The following is a 26,513-nucleotide window of genomic DNA, read 5'->3' as shown; positions in this document are numbered from 1 at the left end:
ATGAGACACATTTATTATCTTTTGTAGCAGGAAGTCAGTGCAGCCAGAACAGAAAGGTGTTTCTTCAATCAGCCACAATCACTACACCCACCATGGCAGAGGCAACAGGGTCAACATTTATTGACCACTCTACACACGCCAGGCACTCTCTCCTTTTGGCTTTCATAGTAACCCAATAAGTAGGTATGACTATCTCCAGCTTACATTTGAGGAAACTGAGGTTCAGTGAGACAGTTTGCCTAAGGACACAGTATGGGGGGGTCCAGAGCAGCTTATCCAAGGACAAACATCCAGAGGAAAGCAAAGTCTGTGTTTTTAAAAACAATGCAATCATTGCACGCCAGTGTCTGGACAGAAACTATCTTTGAATGATCTGCTCTTGCCACGATGTGGAAACCTCAGTTGAGAGAGTGGATATTTGGATAAGAAACTAATCTAATGGACATTATTTCCATTTATTATTCTGAGGTATTTTCAGGATTTTAATGTGTATCAAAGGTGACAGGAGATAGATGGACATAATAAGACCTCAGTGGCTTTGCCTCTTAAAGAAAAGTTTCTCTTGATGTATCTTTTGATACTAGATGCTTAGGGATTTTTGTTTATTTTTTGAGGAGAAGTATAAAAAAATAACCAAGGGAACAGGGTTTCTGCATCTGCTGTAAGAACAAGGTTGAAAACATTATCCCCTGTTGCCTAACATTGCCTGTATAAGAACCATGAGATGAATTCTTTTGTAATTCGATACTGGGAAAATGTTTGTCTCTCTTAGAATAACAAGAAAGTTTGCTTTACTCCAATAAGGAGAATTATCTAACCCATATTCCCTTTCTCAGAAGCTAAGAGCTAAATTCAGTATTCAAGGACAGAAATTACATTAAATGGTGGGTACCGTCCAATAGAAATGTAACACAGGCCATGTATTCGATTTTTTCCACATATGTGATTTAAAACTTTCAGTGACTACCTTGAAAAGTAAAAAGAAATGAGTGAAATTTATTTTAACAACATATTTTATATAGCCTAGTACATCTAAAACATCATCATTTCAACATGTTATGAAAATAAAATCAATAGAAATCAATAGAAATACATTAGCTATTTTATATTCTTTTTTAAAAAAAATGAAGTCTTTGAAATCTGGTAATTTATGCTTACAGCACCTTTCAATTTTAATGAGATACTTTTCAAGGGCTCAATAGCCACATGTGGTTAGTGACTTCCATATTGGACAACTATTGGAATATTCCATATTGGACAGGTTTAGATAACTCTTAGCCACTCTACGTATGTGTGTGTTGTTTTTCTTTTTCTATTTTCATAGGATTTTTACATATGTGTTCTTTGGTAAGTTACTTCAATACTCTGTTAGAAGTTTTCTGGATATGACTTCTAAGTAAACAAATAGGTGAATAAACAAAGGACCACATACATATCACAACAACAAAAGTTTAGAAGTTTTAGGCCAAGCTTCGCCTGAACTCTTTGTGTACCTGTGGGTAAATGTTAATGTCTTTAGCTTTTGGTTTCCTCCTTGAAGAAGTGGCAGAAGTTCACCTTGAGAGCTTCTAAGACCACTCTCGTTCTACGAAATGGTGATGTTGTTGCTTTTTAAAGCCCAAGTACTGGGTTATGATTGTGCCTTTAAGTTAAGGACATGTTAAATCATATGTCACAATATGGCTCTGAAATTGCCTCTTACATCTCTCTATAGCCTGGCATCAAGGTAAGATTATTTTGTAAGGAAGTGAAAGAAAGGATGGAGTAGACTCAGCTCAATGACAATGGCTTGCATGTTCCCATAGTTCCCCGCATTGCCATGTGAGCTACTTATGGGTGATAATTGTGTAGGTAATGCTCACTGCCCATGACTCCCCAGGGCACACAGTAGGCACTCAATAAATGTTGTTTGAATGAATGTGTGAGAGATGCTTCTCCCGGTCAAGGTCTGGGTATGCGGGGCTGGGAGTACCTCTAGACCCAAACACAAGGGTTATCTGTACAAAGCATTGTGGGTTTCAACAAGGCCAGCAAACAGTAGTTGAGACTTCTCTTTGCTATAACAAGTCACCTCTTCAACTAGGTTACAGAACACAGCAAAATTTTATACCTGCCAGGTTGGCAGCTATACTATGGGAAGTCAGCCAACAGGTATTGGGCCCACAGGCCAGAAAGCCAGGAAAGGATTCCTGCATATCTATTGTTAGGATGTGGGCAAATAAAGAAATTCAGTCCACAAGTAAAACTGAGCGGAGGTGGCTTTCATTCTTGCAGTGTATCCAAAATGTGGCATAAAAACATCAAAAATCCATGTAACGGACTCTTTCCCTTCATACTATAAAACAATCTGGAAATACTCATTCAACTTACTTTTTCTTACTATCCTTTTTGGCTGTCTTTTCCAAAGCTGCCCTCCTTCTCAAGTAGTCATTCTGAATTTCATTATATTTTGTAGTGTGTTCTTTGATAAGGTCAGTGGTTTTCTTGTGGTGTCTTTTCACCAGGTCTTTCATTTCTTTGTAGTGCTTCTTTTGAAGTTTCACAAACGGTTTCTGTTGCTTTAGCTCTTCGATAGTCTGTGCTTCCACTTCTGCAACAAACGAGTATAAGAGTGAACAGACGTGGAATGACTGCAAACACAGATGTAAAGAGGGGTAGCAACCTGCCTCTTGAGCGACATTTGTTTGATCCCAGCCAACTGGAGCTTATGAGCAGAGCTTGCATGTCAAATGTATCTTGGTTCCAGTCTGGCTCTGTCACTGCTAACTTTTGCGATTAAGTTATCTAGTGGATAAACACACTCAAAGACCCAATCTCTTCACTCACAATTTTTTTTGAAAGTTTGGGTTCCCTAGAAACAGAGCCCAAGATGGGGGGGGGGGGTGGCGGGGATTCAGGTGTATGTGATTTACTGAGAAGGGCTCAGGTGGAGGAAGTGAGTGCAGTGGACAAGGAAGAGGAAGGGGCGGAGGGATGGTGTGGTCTTAGCTGGAGCCTAGCTTCTGCCTGTCCGATGGGGCGCTCTAGAGTACTATAAAGTGCATCTCACTTTGAGGCAAGAAGGTCAGCCTTTTGCACATTTGAGAAAGTCAATGATGGGAGGCATAACCTCCTAGAGAGGTCTTCCTTTCAGCTGAGGGAAATTTCCAAGAGAAGGGGAAGCTGTACTCTGTTAATGGCTAACACTCACCACAGCTGGACATGGGTGCATCAGATTAAAAGGAAACCTAAATGGGCACCAACAGGATCTACTTCAAGGACCTCAATATTTCCACTACTTTTTAGGGTTGTTATGATGAAATAAAAGAATCATACAAAGTATTTAACAGTTTCTGGAAGTGTGCTTGTAGAGGCTTAACAAATGATCATACAGGTTGTATAGCACCCTCTCTAAGGGGCACTATTCACATTGTAGGTTTGGATTTATCACAAGTATTTCAGTAAAAAGCACTTAAAGAGGGGGAAAGTCCCTTGATATGATTTACCCAAAGGCGCTATAAGGGTTAGTGGTAGCATACACTACTACATAATATTTTTTTAATGTTTATTTATTTATTTTGGGAGAGAGAAAGTGTGCAAGTGAGCAGGTGAGGGGCAGAGAGAGTGAGAGAGAGAATCCTAAGCGGGCTCTGCGCTGTAAGCATGGAGCCCAACAAGGGGCTTGATCTCAATCCAATGCTCAGAAAACAATTAATGCTTGACCTTAAACCACTCTGTATTTTACTGACATATTTCGCCAATTCTAGAATATGCATCTTTAAAGTATGTTAACCTTTCTGAAATTAAGAAGCTTTGTATAATTGATGGAGTGTCACAATTTGTTGATGTTTTTCTTTCTTAGCAATCCATGAATAGCAGGGTGACTTAAAATGGATGGTGTCTTAACTTCAATGAATTATCATATATTTGGGCCCAAATTAAGTCATAGTTCACATGTTTCCACCCTTTCATTTGAATTTTCTGCTTCAAGGAACAAAAATATGTTATCATAAATATTTAGAACTGTCAAAAGATTCAGAGTTAATATATGCCACGAAAAACAACAGACCTGAATAGAAATGAGTTATCTAATGGATAAACACTAAAATCAGAATAATAATTTATGTTCTTCAATGCTAAGGTCATTAAGCAATTGAAACATGCTCCCCTTTTTTATAATGTGTCTATTCTCCTGACATTCGATTCCTTTTGAGAAAGAGGCCAGGAAGAGAATCAGGTACATTTATCTAATGGTTTCCCTCAGGCCCAAATGGACTCATTATGGTTGCATAATAACTTATTATATTAAGAATTTATAATCCTAAAGAATTGCTGCATTTTTGGTGATAGATTATATCCCACTTCATTAAAATGGTATAGAGCACTTCGGTTACAGCAAGTTTAGCAACAGGGCTTGAAATGTTCCAACCTATGATAAAAAAAACAAATTTCCACTGGAAGTACTAATTGTTTTTTATTATCTGTGGACGAAAGGCTATTCTTTGGATATGCTGTTAAGCATAGATGTAGTGTCCATTTACACAAAGAAACAAGCTACCCAGAGATAATCACCGCTAACATACTGGCACACACCCACTGCCTTTTGTCTACACACTTATGTATTCTAAATAACACTGGAACCATGTTGTATTTACATTCCTGTCTCTTGTTTTATGTATTAACATCATATTGTTTCCCATGGAATTAAATCTTTAAGAACATGTTTTAATACATTCCTCAAGTAGTTTTTATATGCATAGTTTACATATTTTGGGGGGGAAATATAAATACACACGTAAAATACTTAAATCATAAATCCATAGCCTTATACATTTTCACAGAGTGAACATGCTTCAGTAACCACCACTCAGATCAAAATCAGAACACTGTCAGTGCCTTGGAGATCCTCTTTTTGGTTTCTGCATCCCCTCTGCCCTCCCAGGTATAATTCAAATCCGTGTTTCTAACACACAAATTAGTTTTGCCTGTTTTTAGCTTTATGTAGTGGGAATTATAAAGAATGTGTTCTTTTGTGTCTGGCCTCTTTTCCTCAACATTATTTATGCATGTGAATTTTATCCATGTTGTGTATGATCGTAGTTTATTTATCCCTACAGCTGTACCCCATTTTATTCTGTGACTGTACCATGATTTATTTACCTGTACTAGTGTTTATGGACATTTGGAGTGTTTACAGTTTTTGGCTCTTACCCATAGAGTTTCTTGTGGTGAACATGTGCTTGCATTTCTTCTGTTTATTGGGTCACATATTGTAAACATTTCCAAGATTCTACTGTATGCTGCTCATTGTGTGTAGTATGTACCAATTTTAGTCCCACTAGTTTAAGGAGCTAATGAAATAGAAATTATCCTAACTGTATCATAGTTCTTAAACACGCCATATTGTGTAATCGCAAACGGTTCACATTCTGCATTGCTAAAATATGGCTTATTACTCTGGAAAACAGGGTGGAGGTTCCTCAAAAAATTAAAAATAGATCTACCCTGTGACCCAGCAATAGCACTGCTAGGAATTTACTCAAGGGATACAGGAGTGCTGATGCATAGGGGCACTTGTACCCCAATGTTTCTAGCAGCACTTTCAACAATAGCCAAATTATGGAAAGAGCCCAACTTATGAATGGATAAAGAAGTTGTGGTTTATATACACAATGGAGTACTACATGGCAATGAGAAAGAATGAACTATGGCCCTTTGTAGCAACGTGGATGGAACTGGAGAGTATGATGCTAAGTGAAATAAGTCATACAGAGAAAGACAGATACCATATGTTTTCACTCTTATGTGGGTCCTGATAAACTTAACAGAAGACCAAGGGGAGGGGAAGGGAAAAAAAAAGTTAGAGAGGGAGGGTGCCAAACCATAAGAGACTCTTAAAAACTGAGAATAAACTGAGGGTTGATGGGGGGTGGGAAGGAGGGAAAAGCGGGTGATGAGCATTGAGGAGGGCGCCTGTTGGGATGAGCACTGGGTGTTATATGGAAACCAATTTGACAATAAATTTCATATTAAAAAATAAAATAAAATAAAATGAAATAAAATAAAATAAAATATGGCTTATTGTCGGCACTTTGGGAAGGCATGGATTCCTGTTCATTGGGTCACACTTACAGTATGAAACTATCTTTTGATTCTAAAATAGTTATCTTGTGAAAATATATTAGTTTTATACCAATAGAGTCCTATCTGCCAAACACAGTTACTTCTCTGTGATGATATGGTTACATTGTGTAATGTGGCTTTAGCTAGGACTGCATACCTGTAGATGTTTTTAGAGAAGAAATATGATGTTATTTTTCAGAGATGAAGGGAAATCTTCTCTCTCTAAATACTTACATTGTATAATATTCAGCTGCCTAATTCCATGGGGGAAGATGGTGACATTTACCTGTTAAAACACTCTGAATAAGATCTTCTGTTTTGGCAGGTGCCTTTACAGAACCTGAAATAAAGAAAAAAAAGAAACAGTCCCTTTAACTTTAACTTTTAAATTGTATTCTTCCCGTATAACAATTAAGTTTGACTCTTGAGTGTAAATCTCTTTATGGATAAATAACAAAATGTAGGAGAAAATAATTTGCAAATAAATAAATAAATAAATAACCCATGACATTCCAAACAAAGTCTTCATTTTGTTACTTTGAGGCAAACCTAAGTAAATGTGAATTTATATGCTTCATAAACACACAGAAAGGACATCCTTCCACTTTGAAGCAAAACTCCTGTCAACAAACTCCATTTCAGCAATGCTATTGCCACCTTTTGGCCAAATCACGAATGGCAAGTGTTTTTTGTTTTTGTTTTTGTTTTTTTAAATCAACTGCTGGGATGCCTGGGTGGCGCAGTTGGTTAAGCATCCAACTCTTTATCTCAGTTTAGGTCTTGATCTCAGGGTTGTGAGCTCAAGCCTCACTTTGGCTTCCACCCTGGGTGTGCAAGCATGGAGCCAGAAAAATCAAATGCTGACCAGCAGGCAGTAATAACTGTGGCAGGCAATAGGTGCCTGGGTGGCTCAGTCAGCTAAGCGTCCAACTTGGCTCAGGTCATGATCTCGCGGTTAGTGAGTTCGAGCCCCGTGTTGGGCTCTGTGCTGACAGCTCTGAGCCTGAGCCTGCTTTAGATTCTGTGTCTCCCTCTCTTTCTTCCCCTCCCCTGCTTATGCTCTGTCTCTCTCTCTCTCTCTCTTAAAAATAAAAATAAACATTAAAAACAATAATTGTGGCAGGCAAAATCCATTCATTGGTGGATACCAGAATGACTGGACAAAAGTTTAAGGAGAAAAAGGGTATTTGCATAGTCTTGAAGAATCTCCTCTAAGATGACTATTATCTATAAAGGAGAAATCATAAATTTCAGTTTAGAAACCTGGCAGACTCCACCTTAACCAAGTGATCCCACATCACCAATGATGAGAAATACTAACATCAGGCTTCCCTGATATCATGCATGGAGAAGGGCACAGCATTGTTTCTGCGATATGCTTGCCAAAATTGCAAAACTTCACTCTAATCATGAGAAAACATCAGACAAACCCAAATTGAGGGATATTTCACAAAATAACTGACCAGTACACCTCAAAAGTGTCAAGGTCATAAAAGACAGGATAGATGAGGGACTGTCATAGATTCAAGGAGCTGAAAGAGACATGACAATTAAATACAATGTGGGATTCTGAGTTGGAACCTGTAACAATAAAAAGACATCTGTAGGAAGTGAGTGAAGTTCAGTTCCAAGTACTGTGCCAACCAGGTCTGTAGTTCAGTTCCAAATACTGTGCCAACATTAATATCCTGGTCTGGTAACTGCCACCATGACTCTGACAGATGTTAACACTAGGGAAGAGGAGACCATTTTTGCAATGTATTCTGTTCCATTTTAAAAATGATTCTGTAAGTCAAAGTATTTCAAAATATCAAGTTAAAAAAATCAAGTGCTAAAATGCCAAATTTTCTTATACTCTCCAAAGCATAAGACTATATTTACTCACACATTTCAATGACTTATTATATTCCAGAAGTACTCAAAATGTTTGTATTTGGTATATAAAAATCTTCATTTGAAAATATCACTCTTTATGATCAAATCTTCTCAACCGTTATTGATCTCAACAAACTTCTTAAAAGTACAGGCCGCAGTTCATGAGCATTTGATACAAATTCCATAGTATTTGTTCTTTTTAAAATCTCACTCTCATGAGAAATACACCTCCCCTCCCAAATCAAAGATCTGGATTTCATCACTACCATGCTGTAGTAGGACAAGGAGGGAAGGAGACGGGAAGCCATACCTTCATAAAAAGAAATTCTTCTCCCTTTTATTTACTTTAATATTAGCCCATTCAATAAAAAGTTATTAAGTACATGATATTCCTCAGGTCTGTGCAAAAGAAGCATCAGATTGAAGCCTATCCTGGGAAGCCTACCATCTATTGGTAGATAGATAGAAAGAGGACATACAAATGACAGAAAATTGCCTAATGCAGTCTTAGATCAAGGTCAAAGTTAGCTGCACTGAAATCAAAGGATTTTTCTAAGAAGTGAGACATGAGTGGACTTCTGGGAAGGAGCAGAATTGCTGAAAGCAAGAACTGAGTTCACAGGGAGCTGGCTTCCTGCCCTTCCAGCCCTGCTGGCTTCACTCTTCACTCTTCACTAGCTATGTGGCCTTCAGGAAGTGCTTCTTCATCTCAAAACCAGTTTCAAAAACAAACAAACAAACAAAAAAACCCCAGTTTCTTCATCTGCCCAATGGGGACAATGACAGAATCTACCCTTATAGCCCCAGTCTAAGGGTGAAATGAGTCAATCCATTTGAAGAGCTGAGCAAAGTGCTCACCACATGATTGACATCCAAGGTCATTGAAAAATAAGTTGAAGAAAGAAGGAAAGGAATTCTTGGCAGAGACCTAATTGGTGAGATAGAAGTAAGAAGATGCTTGTAAAGCGTAGCTGTTTAGGAGGTACATGAAGAACACTTCACAAACCCTGCCAGCACGTGGGTTATAAATAAAGACATGGAAATCTGGGTGATGCTTTGTCGTAGCTTTGTAAGTTATGGTCAGAGCTAGATAAGCACTCATGAGTCTCTTGGCATAAATAAATAAATTAATTCATTCATTCATCATACATTTCTGGCATTCATTCATTCATTCAATACACATATCCTCCTAAGTCCATGCATCTGTGCTCACTTGATGCTCTGGGGAGCCAAATTGTGCTATCTCCTTCAGTGTCACAAATAAACTGGAGGCTCTCTTTTCAGAGTGTTTACCTGGAGCTGGTTGGCTGTGGGGAGCCTGGGAGGGTGGTTTGGGTGCCAGGGATGTAGTGTGATTCACTCCGTTTTCTGCTGGAGTTGTCCTGGCTTCACTTGGAGCTTCTGATGGTGTTTCCCCAGGATCAGCCTGTAATCATAAACATAGTTTCACTTTTCACATTTTTTCCCCTGTTCTTTTATGACCTTCCTAAACCAACAAGGCTACATTTGATAGAATTTTCACAATTCATTTGGAATCTGAAATATCCAATTGAAGCTGTCTAGAGAGCAGGGTAAAAACAGCATGGTGTTTAACTGTGACTATGGTAGGTTAATTGTATTAAAAAGCCCCAGTTTGTACACCTTCCAATGTCTATGCCGTTTTGTAGTGCCCTCTCACATTGACTCTGGATATGATCATGTGATTTGTTTGGGCCAAATAAGAGAATAGCAAATTTGATGCAAGCAGATTGAAAAGGCACTTGTGATTTTTTCCCGTCTTTCTCAGACCCCTGCTACAGCAGTGAAGGGTGAGACTTTGTGGAGGAAAGCTGAGTCATCTAGGTAAGGATCTCCTAGACCAGCCAGCCCCAGGTGATGACAAACACAGGAGTGAGTCCAGCTAAGATGAGCTGAGCCTGGTCCAAAGCAGCAGAACCGCCCCACTGACCAAATGACTCATGAAAAGTAGTACGTAGACGTTGATGTTGCAAGCCACTACATTTCGGAGTTGTGTGTTATGCAGCCATAGCTAATTGTTACAATGGTTACAAGCATAGAATTTGGAGTCAAACTTACCTGGGTTCAAATTCTGGCCCTGCCACTTAATAGCAGTGCAAGTCACTTAACTCTCTGCCTCAATTTCCTCATCTTTATAGATGAAGATATGCATGTACTGGGTGTCCTAATATTACCTACACTCTAAGATTGTTTAAAGGATCCAATAAGTTAATTAAAAAAATTTTTAGGTGTTTATTTATTTTTGAGAGAGAGAGAGAGAGAGAGAGAGAGAGAGAGAGAGAGAGCATCAGTGAGGGAGGGGCAGAGACAGAGGGAGAATCCAAAGCAGGCTCCAGGTTCTGAGCTGTCCGCACAGAGCCCAATGTGGGGCTTGAATCCATGAACTGTGAGATCATGACCTGAGCTGAAGTTGGACGTTCAACCAACCGAGCCACCTAGGCGCCCCTCAAATAAGTTAATATTTACAAAATTCTTAGAATAGTTCCTGGCAAAGAGTGAATAGGTGTGTGTAAACTAAATAAAGCTTTTAAGCTTGTGCAATACTATCGTTGAATAATCATAATTAATGCACTGGAATTTATGAAATCTCCACTCCATTCCCTCTGGCAGCTAGTCCACTGTGTCCTATGTGAAATAGACTTTTAATAAATGTTTGTTGAATAAGTGTTGTTCCTTATAAAATAATTGCCTCAGTGGTCATCACATACCATTGCAATGAAGCTTTTCAATTCTTAATTGCTCTGCAACTCTTTTCTTAGAACTGCCTTCCAGGTTCATGGCAGACATTACTGACAATGTCTAGCCCAGTGTTCTGCTTTGTAGTACAAAAATATATTAGGAAATAGCCAGAAGTCATTCAGAGCCTAACATTATGACATTTTCTCATGTAATTACAAATAGCGGAAGGTCCTATGAAAATATTTTTATAAAATGTAAGATGAGAATAACTGTCACAAGTGGCTTTTACACTGTCCCCCAAAGCATCGTTAAAACATGAGTTCCAAAACTGCTTTAAATGAGAGCAGAACTTATTTTAATTCAGCAAATCATCCCTATGTATCTCCCATGGCCTGCTCATGACTAGTGTTATTGAAATGGAAGAGATAAACCCTGGGACTAGTGGCTGGAAGTGAAGGGGGAAGGCAGGAGCCTAACGGAGAGGCTCAGCCAGCCTACAGAACTCACCATGCTAGAACTCTGCCTTTTGAAAAACGGCTACTTTGGATGGGTAAATTCTGGTTTGGCTGCATTATTAAGTTACATCCATCAGGAAAATTATCCCTAGCATCAATATGCCAAAGAGAAGGATTGTATATTTTTTCTTTACCAAGAAATTGCAAACTGGGGGCACCTGGCTGGCTCCGTCAGAGCAGCATGTGACTCGTGATCTCAGAGTTGTGAGTTTGAGCCCCACGTTGGGTGCAGAAATTACTTAAGTAAATCTTTTTTAAAAATTGCAAACTGGAGGCATAGGGTCCAAACAGAGCACATGGAAATATTTTCTTGGGCTCACCCGATGTTGCCAAGTATTTTAATTAAGGAGTTTCTATGTTAATAAAATGAATTTCTTACTTTTCTTGAAAAATACAATTGGCAACACTGTGCCTGCATTCCCCGTGTTGGGCTAGAATCTAGTGGTTTCTGCCCCTCTGTGGATCATTTCCTCTTTACTTATTTAGACTTTTCCTGCCTCACTCCTACAGGTGTTTGGGTTTGTGGGACACTTGAGAAGGCTGAAATGCCATAGGTGTTTGCCCACAAAATTCATAAAGGATATGCATTTACAATGCACAGGAGGGACTGAATGAAGGGGAAGGTGGGAAACAGCATTGGGACATCAGCAAAGTCATCTTCTGGGCCTTGTTCCCTGGTTCGAATAAGGTAGGGGAAAGCTCCCCAGCCTCCCAGCCACAGGAGGTGCCCATGGTCACCAAACTCAGCTGCCTGGGAGACAGGGAAGGAAGGTGCTCCTGTTCCATGGGCATCTGACCTTTCCCATCGATAGCCTGGTAGGTTTCTGGAACCATGTGGGAGATAAGTCACATTTTCCCCAATGTGATCGCTGGCTAAAATCAGCCCTCTGGAGAAAGCTAGGGTAAAAGAAAATTTTGATAGAGGAAAGAAGGAGGTGATGGCAAGCCAGCTTTCATGAAGGCAATGATGTGTGGCTTTTTTTGGCAGCCAAAATTAGTGTCTTGGGGGTATCAGGCTAAAAATGTGCTCAAAATGAATCCAGCCAGCTTATTTTTGCCTTGTATCAGGTTTGCAGACATTCCATGTAGCTGTATGCCCTTGGGAAACCAAGCTCAGTCATCAACTTGAGTCAAGTTGAAGGAAAAATAAATCTTTGCTTATCAAGGTTATGTAAGACAAAGCCCTACATCCCAGAAACTGACAAAATGTATGAATTCAGAGATTTTTTTTTTTTTAAGCAGATAAATGTTGAGTAAACATACAGGCACACACTTTATAGCTGTAATTGAGGATAAAGAGACCAGCAAGGTTCGGTGCTGGATTTTGAGGTAAGCTTTGGAGAAACGCTCACTCAGTCCAGCGGTCACACAGGTAGATGCCTTCCCAGGCAAGGTGGATTGTATTGCATAATCCCCAGGGGGCGCCATTCACACTGTACATTAATGGACTGTTAATGGAAATGGTAGAAATGAGCAAAGCGGACCAGATTTAACGCAACAGGACAAAGTAGGGCCATGCCCAGAGCTGGAGAGGGGGCTCCTGGAAAGGGGGCAGCTGCCACTCAGCTTCAGCCTTTAAATGCCCAGGCTTCGAGTAAAGCTGGAAAACTTTTTTGCATGAAATCTGCTAATTTTAAATCACTGAGGCCAAACAAACCACATCTTCAGATCACATCTGGCCCCGAAGCTGGCCATCTGTACACTCTGCTTGGAGCAGCAGAGTTTGCCTGGAATTCTGTGACTGTGTCAGGGCAGGCAATGCACCCACAGTAACAAAGGAGCGAGAAGGGTGTGCTGGAAAGCCAGTGGGCCAGATGATCTGCAGCCCACCACATCCCACCTTCTTGCCCCAGTGGCCGGACAAAGGTGTAAAGAAAAGGATGGGTGAGGAGGACTAAATGCTGGACTAAGGAATTTGGGGGCTCCTCGACATTTTGTTGTTTTTGTTATTTATTTATTTGTTTGTTTTTTGTTAGTTGACACTTGTCAGGTGTCTCTTACGATATTCTGAAAACAAATTTTATTTATTAATCTAGTGAGAATCTATAGCGGCAAATTGAGAAGACTGGTGTTTAAAGTATTTTGCTAACCAGGGACACTACATACAAATTCTAATTGACCCTTCCCTCATGGAAAGTGGTAACAGACAGCTGTCAATCACCAAGTGCTTAATCTTGTTAGACACACCAGCCTCACTGAGGCCAATGTAGGCTGCCCTTTTGACTCCACTGTAAAGAAAAGAAATCCAAGGTGTTATTAAAGGTCTTTACTAAAGACTTTATTAAAAGTCACAAAACTTGCTAGAGTCCACACAGCAGCGGAATTGATGTCTGAATATGTGTTAGAGTCTAAAGCCTGAATTTCACTATGGGTCTCCTTCACTCTGTATTCTACACTAACAGCAACGTTTACAGAACTACAATAGTAACTTCACTTGCTGCTGAAATACAGAGATGTATAAATGTAAACATCATTTTCAAAGAGCTTACTCTGTTACACTGAAAAGGCATTCAGGTATAAAAGGCTAAATGAGTTAAATAGAACAGCTAAACACAAGAGCTGAAAAATTAAAAATATCTATGGTAATATAACATTATAAATGTTTTGACATCATCACTGAAAGGTTGAGTAATTCCCCTTTATAGATATGTAAGCTGAAATGCAAAAGCCAAATTCCTTATCCTGCTCAAAGAATCAGTGGAAGTCAACACCCATGACTTTATTTCTCCCCAGGCTTTTCCCAAATATTTTTTTTTAGGAGTTCAAATAAAATGAACATGAAATCCTTTCATATTGTAGTGAAAATTACTATAGAAACAAAGAACAAGAAATGTCTGCTTTTTCAGTTTAATGGAGAGATTCCTGGGATCCAATGAAATAAATTCCAAAGAAAGAAGGTTCAGAGAATATAGTATTTTAGTTGCGCTGGATACTGCTTAGTTGGGTGGAAACAATTGTGCAGCAGAAGTGGGTGCCTGCCCTCTAATGGCCAAATTGGAGAATTACATTTTTTTCCTTCAAAACATGGAATAAAGGACTTGTTAAAGCCAAGATTTTATGTAAAAAATAATATCCTTCCTATTTCCAAAATGAAAAGAAGTAAGTTTAAAATATAACACAAGTAGGTCAGTAAAAGGATAATTTGAAAGGCCATTTTTACAAGTGTTGGAGGAGATGCCATTTGGTACACTGGTTGAAAAAATTTCCATCCAGGACATTGCAAATTTGGATCTGACAAGCAGTAGAAAACTAGAATTTGGAGCATTTGGGTGGCTGATATAGTAAGTAAGGGGTCTTCCAAATACGAAATATTTACTGTACTATTGGAGGTGTTGGGTCATGGGCCACCTAAAGGTATTGGGTGCTGAGTCACCTAGAACATATAGTCCTTTCCATGTAGTGGTTAGAATGACAGTGTCTTGATGCAGATACCAGATGAGGAAGATGCAAGGTCATCAGTTTTTACAGAACATCAAGGGCAAGGCTTATAATGTCATCATGTGGAAATCCAGTCCACTCAGGACAGATAAGGGCAGTGAGGATGGCTTTGTCAGAACTAGCTTTTTCCTCAAGAAAGAGCTTTATTAAATAACATGTACAATTCATACCTTGAATTTATACCACCTGAATGAAATTAAGTAATGTATCTACTACACATTTCTTTTTTGATTTTATTTTTAATTTTATATTTATTTATTTTTGAGAGACAGAGCACAAGTAGGGGAGGGACAGACAGAGAGGGAGACACACAGGCTCCAGGCTCTGAGTTGTCAACACAGAGCCTGATGCAGGCTTGAACTCACAAACCGTGAGATCATGATCTGAGCCGAAGTCGGACGCTTAACCAACTGAGCCACCCAGGCGCCCCTCTACTGCACATTTCTAAGGAATCAAAAACATTTCTAAAAACCACTTCCCGATGTATGTATTTTGAAGCCTTTCAGGATGAGTATACTAATATTTGAAGACTATTCTGAAATGCATCATAAAATAAGATAGAATAATGGATGGATAGAGGGATGGATGGACAGATAGCTATAGATGTCATAAAGGAAATGCATTAAAATTTAAATTGTGGAATCCAGGTGATTGATATATAGATGCTCATTATATAATCCTTTCAACATTTGGGTACGTTTGAAAAATTTTATAATAAATGATGGCAAAACCATACTTTGAAAAATCTACCAGAGTGAGTTAGAAGGAGAAGACAGCTTTAAGGAGCTGAATAAATTCATCTGGTGACTTCAGTTTTTGTCATATCTGTGATCACAGAAAAAATCATCAGTATTCCCAAGGTATCTTTCTTGAAACATTTATGACAGCTGCAAGTTTACATGTATATGCATGAATTTTAATTGTTAGCTTCTTCCTCTAGATTATATAAGACCTATGACAGCATCTGACTTTTCTCATCATTATATGTATATAGTATATAATGCCTAGCATGGTGACTGACAAAGTTGTGTTCAAAAAATTTTTTATTGAATGAATAAATGAAGAAATCCACATTTTGTTTTCTGCTTATGCATAATCACTAGATATCTATCAATGACAAGTTCCTGAAACTAAAGAACCACCTAATTGTTATGCTAGCATAAGGAAACAATTTGTTTGAATGAACGAATCACTGAGTGAATGAAGATGCTGTTCTCTTGTCTGTAGAGAATTTGCATCAATTCATAACGACAATAGTTTATTCAGAAAGATTAAAGGGAGATACTATTTTATATATGTTATATATGTTATTGTTCCTGCCAACTTTAACTTATTAGAAATATTTGACATAGTTTCCAAAGAAATCAGAAGAAATGAGCTCTTTATAGGTGGGTATAAATCATGGACTCTTTTTAAAGCGCATTAGACCAACCGCCCTTAACATTCATCTTGTGGGAATGGATCTTTCCAACTAACTAAGCCAAATCATGTGGCAAAGACCAAGGTCAGTTGCTCACAGAACAGATCCTGGACAACTCCCCAAGAAGAGAGTTTCTCCTGGAGCCCTACTTGGGTTTCTGTGATGAAGCTGACATTTTAGAGTGCCTGGAATAATGGCTTTTTAATTCCACGTGGGGAGGGCCCCTTATAAGACAGCTCCAAAGCATTGGTTCTCAATCAGTGGTTCCTTCACCAGCAGCATCAGCATCACTACAAACTCATTAGAAATGCAAATTCAGGGACACCTGGGTGATTCAGTCCCTTAAGTGTCGGCTTTGGCTTAGGTCATGATCCCAAGGTTCACGAGTTTGAACCCGCATCCAGCTCTCTGCTGTCAGCACAGAGCCCACTTCGGATCCTCTGTCCTCTCCTCTCCCTCTGCCCCTCCTTCGCTGGGTCTCTCTCTCTCTAGAAATAAATAAATAAACTTGAAAAAAAAAGGAATGCAAATTTGCCCCAGACCTAGTCTATCAGAAACTCTCAGGGTGAGGCCTGGCAATCTGTGCTTTAAGAAATGGGCCACCTGGGTGGCTCAGTCGGTTAAGCCTCTGACTTCGGCTCAGGTCATGATCTCCTGGTTTGTGAGTTTGAGCCCCTGCATGGGGTTCTGTGCTAACAGCCCAGAGCCTGGAGCCTACCTTGGGTTCTGTGCCTCCCTCTATCTCTGGCCCTCCACCACTCACACTCTGTCTCTCTGTCTCTCTCTCTCTCAAAAATAAAAATTAAGAAAAAAAAAAAGAAGTGATCCAGGTGATTCTGACAGATGCTTAAAGTCTGAGGGCCTTGCTACTCAAAATTTGGTCCATAGGTCAGTAGCATCAGCATTACCTGGAAGCTTGTTAGAAATGCAGAATTTTGTGCCCTGCCTCAGACCAATTAAATCTGAATCTGCTTTGTAACAAGATCCCCAGGTGATCTGTATGCACATTAAAATCTGACAGGCCTTGCTCTAGACAGTGAAAAAACTGTCATTGAGAGTCACACTTTTACAGCCCCTATGGTAGGGGACATGGCACGGACTCCAATATTCAAATTTCTGGATGTATTGCTGTTTTAGGCAGATGAACCTAAAGCTCCTTATTGAAATTCATCAACATTTAAAAAATTGTTAATGGAGGAGGTTTGTGAAAGCAGTGAAAATGAATCAGTCATTGAGTAATTTCATATCAAATGCACATAAGGGTCTTCTCTGGAGAACTCATTTAAAAAGACTCTTGTTCCTCTATTTTGTGACTACTGATATTAGGCAAGTCGATCTACACTTATAAGCAACTGTTCCCTCTTTTAAAGTTGGGGATTACATGTTATGTATTACGGCTCAGTTTTATCCAGGGCACCCAATAAAATGCCTTGTAAACTCCAAACCTGCACAGAAATGAAAGGGATGGTGTCATTATCTAAAGATCATCTCCAAAAAGGCAAACTTTCTCTTCCTACTTTATTGGATGCTTTAAGTTTAGGGATTGTGAGCAACTATTGTTTCTATAAATTGGTAATTTGCTAAATTATTATTTGAGGAATAAATTTTTCATTTAAAGAGATTCCAAAATGTCACGCAAACCTCATCTTTGATTTCAGCACCAAATTCTTGAACCATGGATGAGGTATCATGCTTCTGTTTTAGAAGTATTAAAAGACATTCCAGGTTTTCTTGACTTAAACACTGTAACCTTATGAGAGTACCACCTTGAATTTTTTGCTGTTGGGTTTTGCTGTTGTTATCTTACTGGGGAAATTCACACCAGACCATCAAAACTTTTTCTTGTCAAATAATCAGATCTCATCGAAGATGCCCACAGTGTCATACACTGAAGAAGGAAATAAATTATTTTTGATATATTCCAACTCACTTATAAGAACACATGAGTCTGACAACTTAAAACATAGGCCTCTTGTAATAAATCAAATTTTGGTATTACTAAACAACTATCCCTTTCAACATCAAAATGAGATGAAGGCCACTCCCCCACCTTCACTTGTATAATACGCACAGATGACAGAGAGAACTCTTCAGAACAAAAATTTTGGCCTTGAGGGTTGAGCAAGGTTTGGGGCATCATGCACTCTGTCTTAGATCATAACTTTCTCCAAGGGTGGAAATGAACACTTGGTGAATGAATGCAGCAGCCTTTATAACTTAGAAGGTTTGAGTTGGGGGGTAAACGAATTTTGGAGAAGCCAATGTACAAACTACTCAAATAGAATCTACATATATAAACCTAACTTATTGCAGAACAGTAATATCGAGTGATTTAAAGTGGGGGAAGGAAATCTTGACATTTGATTCAATAAAAATTCAACTCAAAGGATGTTACTATTTAAGGTAAAGGTCTTCTATTCTGTGCTCAGTTAGCCAAGGAACATGCAATAGAGGGCAAAACAATGAATGAAGGGCTAGTTCTTGTTAAAGGTTGCTAGAATATTTCAGTTTTGTTACTGAGCTAGTACAACAGGGTGTAGTATAGACCCTTGCTACTCAAAGTATGCTACATGCATTACCCCATGACTTACTTATGAGAGATGCTGAGCCTCTCCCTACCCAAGACCTACTGAACCAGGATCAGCATTTTATCATAAGGCCCTGGTTTACACATTGGACTTCTAGAAATGCTGGTATAGAATATGACTCCTGGAGCTAGATTGCTTGCATTTCAACACCAACTCTGCTCCTTACTGGTTTGTGTGACACTGGCTGAGGAACTGAATCTCCCAGTGCCACAGTTTCCTCATCTGTTAAATGGGGATAATAATAGTAACTAAGACATATGGATATTTTAAGACTTAAGTGTGTTAATAAAATAAAGGGCTCAGAACGGTGCTATGTACATAGTAAGCACTCAGTAAAATGTTTCTGCATATCCTGATGTGTTAAAACAAGACACGTTTAAATATTGCATTTGGACATTAATAATGTCACATAACATTTTGTAATCAATACATTGGATATTTACTTCTTTCTCTTTATAGGTGTATTTTAAAAATAAGAAAGAAGGAGTATTACTGATGTCTCATTAGGCATTTCTATAAGCACATTAAAACAGTAGGGTTGTGAAACCATTTTTAAAAATTAATAGTTTTTTTTAAAGAAAAAAATATATACATAAAAATGTGCTATAAGGATATACACCAAAAATGTTAACAGTTTCTGCAAGACTACTGAGGGCCTTTGTGTGTATGTGTGTGGTTTATTATTTAAAAAAAATTTTATATACTTTTTTAAAATAAAGAAATAACTATGAATATCACAAAGCCTTTGTTATAATTAAGATTAGTCAGCTTTTCACAACCTTATTAACCCAGCATCCTGAATGACAATTGTTTTTACAGAAAAAATGAATCCAGCCACGCAAATCTCTATTATTACATAAATATATATGTTGGATATCTATCTATCTATCTATCTATCTATCTATCTATCTATCATCTATCTATCCTTTCACATGATCTGAGACAAATGTGTAGTGTTCAAAGCATGGGGGAATTTTCAACTTGCCTACTTATTTGGTTTGCAAATTACTCTATGAAGATAATTTATTAAAGTCTTACAAATCTGGGAATATTTTGCAGTCCAATGAAGTCTTTAATTTTCAAATAGAAATGACCTTTATAACTACCAAGTTAAAAGGATTATACTAAAAAAGTCTTTGCTGCTAAAATAGTGTCTCCAGTGCCTGCCATGTCCTAGATAGAATTTTCTTTTGAGAAAACCACAGCTACTTATTTTCAGTGGCCTCATTCAAACAAACTTACATCATTACAAGACAAGATAAAGGGCACACTGGTGTTCAAAGGTGTGAAATGACTTTTCCTTCCTACCATTACATGGTAAGGGCAAATGATTTTTTCCCTCCAGCTTCAAAAATGAGGTCACTTAGGGTTTTGACATTTCAAAGGAAGAAAAAATTATATTTTCTCTGTTGGACCATATGGAATTTATGGAATTCAATGTCTCTAAAATTATTTCTAAAACTGGAAATGTCTAAATATCTTCTGAATTAACCAACATTATACATTTACTGAAAATCCTTGCTGATCACTATTGCTAGAGGAGAAACAAAAATAAAGTTGATCTAAAATGCTACTTCTGTATATTTTATATCCATTGGTGTTGCATTCTTTCTACATAGATTTTTGATGTGATGTCTGGTGCAAAAATAAGGCTTTGAAAGGACGGCAGTGTGAAAGAATCCATGACATCTTGAAGGCCGTGGATCTCCTATTTGTCAGAGTGACATTTTTTGCAGTGATTAGAAAAATGGTCTCTGGTGCATCAGTAAAATACTCCATTAGGAGACTTTTACGTCAATTTTTGTACTATATAAGGAGAAATTGGTAGTGTCTTGAAATGTTCTCTTCAACTGAGTGTTCACTCTTGGAGAACCTAGCTAGTGAATAGATAGAAACTGATGATAGAAAAAGTATTGTTTCTAGATAGTGATAGTACATGCAATTTAACTTGCAAATGCTTTCTTTGAACTTCTATTTCCTAGAAAATAAAACATATCCAGTTGATTAAAGAGATTCCTGTTTTTCTAATTGAAAGAGAATGTTATTAATGATTATTAACATCTACATAAATTATCTTTACTTTGAATTATCTTTTATTTATGTTATATTATATTTTATATTTTATGTTAGAAAGCCAAAGAAGGTAGAAAAGAGTTGCAAAGTTTCTTGTAACTTTCTAAGGAGAGCCTCTACTTCCATATTGGTGTCTACATGAGCAAAATGAGAAATTAGTTGAATCTTTCTCCTCTTAATCTTTTCAAAGACCATCGCGGGGGGAGAAGTACTATGATCTGTGAAGAACCACCAGAATTAAAGACATACTATTGCCAAACATTCAAATTCTGGTTCCCAGGCAAAAAATTCAGAAAGGGCATTCATCCTTGACTTCAAGTATAAAGCAGCAGCTATCTGGCATTGTTGCATTCCCTATAGTCAGAATTCAACACGGGGTGCTTGAACGCATGATTTATTGAGACACTGCTCTCAGGAGAAAACTGCAGGAAGATGAAGAAAGCAGGGTAAGACAGGGAAAGAAGATTAAGTTAAAATGTGGTCTCAGCTTAAAAAAAAAAGGGGAATGGGCGCCTGCGTGGCTCAGTCTGTTAAGTCTCTGATGCTTGGTTTCAGTTCAGGTCATGATCTCATGGTTTGTGAGTTCAAGCTTCGTGTCAGGCTCCATGCTGTCAATGCAGATCCTGCTTGGGATTCTTTCTCTGACTCTTTCCCTTTCTGTCTCTCTCTCTCAAAATAAAAGGATAAACTTAAAAAAAAAAAAAAAAGAAATATGGTCTCAGCCTGAGTCCTGCCTTAGTCTGATCCAATGGGGGCTCAGGAGTGTGAAGTGCATCACAGAAGTTGTCCACCCAGAAGCAACGGACCAGGGCTTTTATTCTCCTAGATCTTTCAGTTGCTGGGCATGGGTCACCGCCTTCCCAGAATAACCTGCCAGACATCTCCAGGAAGGTAGCTCCTTTCAGCCCAGGCCAGTCCTCTGGAGAAGTCTATGGCCACAAGACCTTTGTAGCCCACACCTGCAGCAGTGGGTGAGGCAGCCCTTGAAAAGAAGATCTGGGTAGGACCCCAGGAGCACCTGCTTGCAGCATGTGAAGACCCATCCAGATGTGGGCCCCACACGAGCAGTGAGTGCTTGGACTAACCCCTCAAAATTCAAGCAGGGGGCTCAAGTGTTTCTCACTGTTTTGTTCCCCCCCCTCTGCAGATGCTAAGAATAGATGTTACAGGCACAAATAACTTTGGAAGCACATTCATATCCTCTGTTAGGCATAATTTTTTGGCAGTGGAAATTTTCCTGTAACCCTAATTATGGCATACGTGAGGTATGTGGCATTATTTATGAAACTTACTAGTCTAACTTTAAATTTCACTGTCTAACGATCCTATAGAATATGATGCCACCAGTGTAAATAAGAGCCTGGAAATTTTTACTTTTTTTTTTTTTAATGTTCATTTATTTTTTTTTTTGAGAGAGAGAGAGAGTATGTGTGTGCATGTGTGCATGCGAGTGGGGAAGAGACAGAGGGGCAGAGAAAGAAGGAGAGAGAGAATCCCAAGCACACTCTACACTCGTCGCAGAGCATGACATGGGGCTTGATCCCATGACCCTGGGATCATGACCTGAGACGAAATCAGGAGTTGGGACACTCAACCCACTGAGCCACCCAGGCAGCCCTGGAAAATTTTACTCTTATGTTAAATATTTTCCTTCCCTTCCCTTCCCTTTCATGTTTAATTAGCTCAATATCAAAAGCTCAATTATTAGCTCAATAAATCAAAAATTTCTAAAATTCTATACAAAAAACAAGTAAATAACCATAGGTGTGCTCAAAAATGTATTTACATATATTCACTGAAGGTCTGTTTAAATAGTGGAGCACTTCAAATATCCAATAATAGGGGACTGGAAAAATAAATTATGATATGGCTATATGACAGAAGACTATGATGAAGTCATTAAAGGTTATGTCGTACGCAGTATGTGAAAATAAAAAGTTGAAACACAGATTGTGAATATTGTCCCATTTTATGAAAAAGTAATAGTTGTGCATAAAAAGACTAGGTACGTATACACTCCATATATACAGTGTTAAGTCTGGTGGTTTAGGTGTTTGAATTATAGGTAATATCTTTAGGATTTTTCTTTTATCATTTTTAATTTAAATTTTTTTCTATGAGAAACCCAGGTTTCTTTTGGAATAAGAAAAAATCAATTTAATAAATAATATTAACTTTAATGGACTTGGTATTATAGTTATCCAAACAATTTTCAAAATGTTTTTCCCATTCTGATAGTTCTCCCTCCATTTTTTTTTCTATCTTCTTCCATCAATTTATCCTCTGAATATTCAAGTGAAATGTAAAAAGAGCTCATTTCCTTCACTCTGTTTAATATTGGTATCATTCCAATCATTAAATCATACTTCACTTTTTTAAAAATTAAAGCATTGTCAGTCTACATAGAGGCCTTATATTTTTAAATTTCACTTCTAATATTTATAGAACTTCCTTAATTATTCCTTGCATTGTGACATCTAATTTAGAAAAATATATCAATTATTTGGAAATATATTATAATATATAAGTATAAAATGAAATAATAATAGTAAACATTTTATGGCCCATCCTATGCACCAAGTATTTGTATTAAGTACTTTATGTATTCTAAGAAGTCACAAAAGCACTTTGAAAATCCTGCACTTTAGATTAAAGACAAAAGAAAATACTAAATGACTTGGTGATCATCTTCTTTTCTAAGTGCTTTAATCACCTTTAACCAATATGAAATCAGTTAGAAACTTTCACCTGAAATGGCAAGATGTGGACTTTTCAGTGTAGTCATAAAATATGATGCTGGTGTTGGCCACAGAATACCAGAAGAGAATGAAATATGAACAATTCAGTCAATCATGTAGATGTTTTATGAGTTAATGCTGAGCTCCATCAAAGTGGTTTTCCAATGTGCTATTTTCTTCTCCTGAGGTGTGATGTTACATAAGCAAAGCCAGCCAGTGGGTGTGGAAATCATGCTTAATGCCATGCATAAGATTAGAACACTCTCTCACCTCTTTCTTTACTTCTTCTTCATCTTCCAGTGTCAAAGCAGCCAGTTGCTTTGCTCTCTGCTCCATCAGATTCACATATCGTATTGGATTTGACAAAGCTTCAATCACATCTAAATACGGAAGAGACATTTTAGGATCAAAGGTCCTAGATATATTGATTATCCACCATTCATTCATCCATCCAGTCATCCATCCATCTATCCTACCTACCATCCATACATTTACTCATCCATCCATGCATTCATTCATCCTGTCTACTCACCCACCCATCCACTGATTCATCATCGATCTTCCACTATTCCATCTAACCATGTAAGTACCCACTCATCCATCCGATATTTTGGAAATGGACAAGAGTCAAGACTCTTTGCTACAACCTCAGGAAGATAAAACTCAAAGGAGTTCAGCTCTGACAACCAAACTGGACAGACCCCAACCTGGGATGCCTCAATGCTCTGTATTTTTTTTTTTTTCTTGAGAGGTCCATCCATTCCAGCAATGGCCCACACACTTGTTCTATTTGGCCCAAATAGGTCTTTCATAAATGAAGACCTTTCACATAAAAAACCTGCTTTCCAGACTGTTTAAACAATCCAAATGTTTGGCAGTACGAGACTCATTCACATGTGATTCTGTCTACCTGGAGAGAGTTATGGTTGCCATCTTTGGATGGACATGTGCTCCAAGTTTGCCATAGTCTCCACCACTCCCCAGTACCTTACAACTAGGCTACTTAACATTGTAAGTATTTAAATTTATGATTCCTGGTTGACATTGTCACAAGTTAATTCCTCTAAACTTAGAATCTCACCCACGAAAAGGACCTGGCTTCTAAAACTGGCTGAAGATAAATTCATTGTACAGACCTAGATACACTGCTGTAGTACCAGGTAGCCTGGATTAGAAAGTGCTGGCCCCAAAAGAATACTAATACTAGTAGATAAATATGCTCAATACTTTATTGGGACTTAAGTGAAATTAAATTAAAACTTATTCACAAAGTTTTGAGCAATTTAATAAACATACATACACAAATAGAAGCGATTCTGAGGCCAGAATTTCCTGCCTAGTTTTGGTCCAGTTTTCCTTCCACTAACCCACAAAAATATGGATGGCCCCATATGGAAATATCCCCTCGAGTCAGGTTTTTTACCTGCATATGTATCTGGGACATAGTCTTTCACCTCTATGTAGACAAAGACAGCTGGGAGCATCAGAGGCTGGTTCCTCTCATTCCGCAGACAGATGTAGTGATAGCCTGGAGGGTGACATTAATACTGTGCATTGCATATTTTATCCACAATGTTAGTTACAACACAGGAACATCTATGTGATGGAAGCGTTTATCTTAGATGACTTTGGATGACAAACAGGTCACTTCTTTCTCATTTTAATTTGCATGGTTTTGAGTGATATTCTTTTTCTCAGCAGACAGGAAAATAATGTCAATTCTGATCATTTTCCTTCCCAGTCATGTTTTTCCCCACAAAAGAGAATTTAAAACTGTATGTCATAGACTGAATTATAGGTCCAAATTCTTTTACATGATATCTTGACTTAGGGCTTGGCCATATGCTTTGCTTTGTTAATGATGTGGTGTAAACAGAGGCTTAAAATGAACTTGCAGAGTCAGGCTTGACCTGCATTCCAGTGGGTTGCCACAAAAGTCCACACTGTGAGTGCCACTGCTCCTTCAGCCTGGGCCCCTGAATGAGCACTTGTGGAACAGACCTAACTCCAGACCACAGCCTGAAGCTGTGGCTGAGCCCAGCCACACCCTGTGAACCCACAGACCTGTGAGCATAAAGATAAAACACTTGTTATAAGGCATCGAGTCTTCAGATAGCTTCCTAAATCATGCTTTAATAATCACAGATGGCAGTGATGGTTTTCTTTACAACTTTGATAAATAGTTTCTCACCACACTATTCGTACCTGGCCGAATTGCCTGTACAGGCAAGATCCGGTGACCGATAAATTTACCTCCTTCTTCATAAACTGCTATCCTCAAACAGGCCAGAGAAGGAAGAACCACCTAGAGGGACATTAAGGACACTCGTGGTTACAAGAAGGTACAACTGCAAGGAAGGATTAGAAAGGTAATATTCTAACATGCCCTGTGCTTCCAAATTCACATAGAAGTTTCTACTTAACTAACTGATAAAAAGGTAAGTTGTTGCTCTATAACTTTGATTTTCAAAAGGATTACCAGTGATATGGCTTCATCTATGTCTCATCACCTTGTCCTGATGAGGAATTTGTTCATCATGTAGACCATTTACTTTAAAAAAAAAGTTTTTTAATGTTTATTTGTTTTTCAGAGATAGAGAGAGACAGAGCACGAGCGGGGGTGGGGGGTGGGCAGAGAGAGAGGGAGACACAGAATCCGAAGCAGGCTCCAGGCTCTGAGCTGTCTGCACAGAGCCCAATGCAGGTTCGAACCCACGAGCCGTGAGATCATGACCTGAGCCGAAGTCAGATGCTTAACCGACTGAGCCACCCAGGCGCCCCTAGACCATTTACTTTTGACATGAACATTCTCAAGATGGAAATGATAAAGGTTTAAATATATGTTTAAATATAAAGTTAGTAGTCTTATCACTATTTGAGCATTGACTCTTACATTTTCAAAGCAAATTACTTTTATACTTTCAAAGCAAAAGCAAAAATACAAAAGAATAGCTTTTAGGAGAGCTTTCAGAGTGAGATTGCTTTATAAATAATTCCCAAATAATCAACAAAAAATTGCTCATTTTTCCTCCTTCAATGTAAAACATGTGTCAAAAACATAGGGCTA

General features: G+C 38.3%; 1 protein-coding gene across 1 annotated transcript in view; it reads right to left on the bottom strand.

The window, feature by feature from the left end:
- Positions 1-26,513, bottom strand: part of PLCB1 (phospholipase C beta 1) — a 694,981-nt gene that overhangs the window by 105,977 nt on the left and 562,491 nt on the right. The window contains exons 21-26 of the mRNA XM_042980903.1: positions 25,652-25,751; positions 24,870-24,974; positions 23,717-23,826; positions 9,271-9,403; positions 6,389-6,442; positions 2,371-2,590 (exon numbers count right to left, since the gene is read on the bottom strand). Of these exons, the coding sequence (XP_042836837.1) occupies positions 2,371-2,590; positions 6,389-6,442; positions 9,271-9,403; positions 23,717-23,826; positions 24,870-24,974; positions 25,652-25,751 (722 nt within the window). The remainder of the gene's footprint in view (positions 1-2,370; positions 2,591-6,388; positions 6,443-9,270; positions 9,404-23,716; positions 23,827-24,869; positions 24,975-25,651; positions 25,752-26,513) is intronic.

Source organism: Panthera tigris, chromosome A3 (genome assembly GCF_018350195.1).
Source record: "Panthera tigris isolate Pti1 chromosome A3, P.tigris_Pti1_mat1.1, whole genome shotgun sequence".
Taxonomy (NCBI): Eukaryota; Metazoa; Chordata; class Mammalia; order Carnivora; family Felidae; genus Panthera; species Panthera tigris.
Note: the sequence above shows the minus strand (reverse complement) of the source record. Positions and strands in the feature narration are given on the sequence as shown.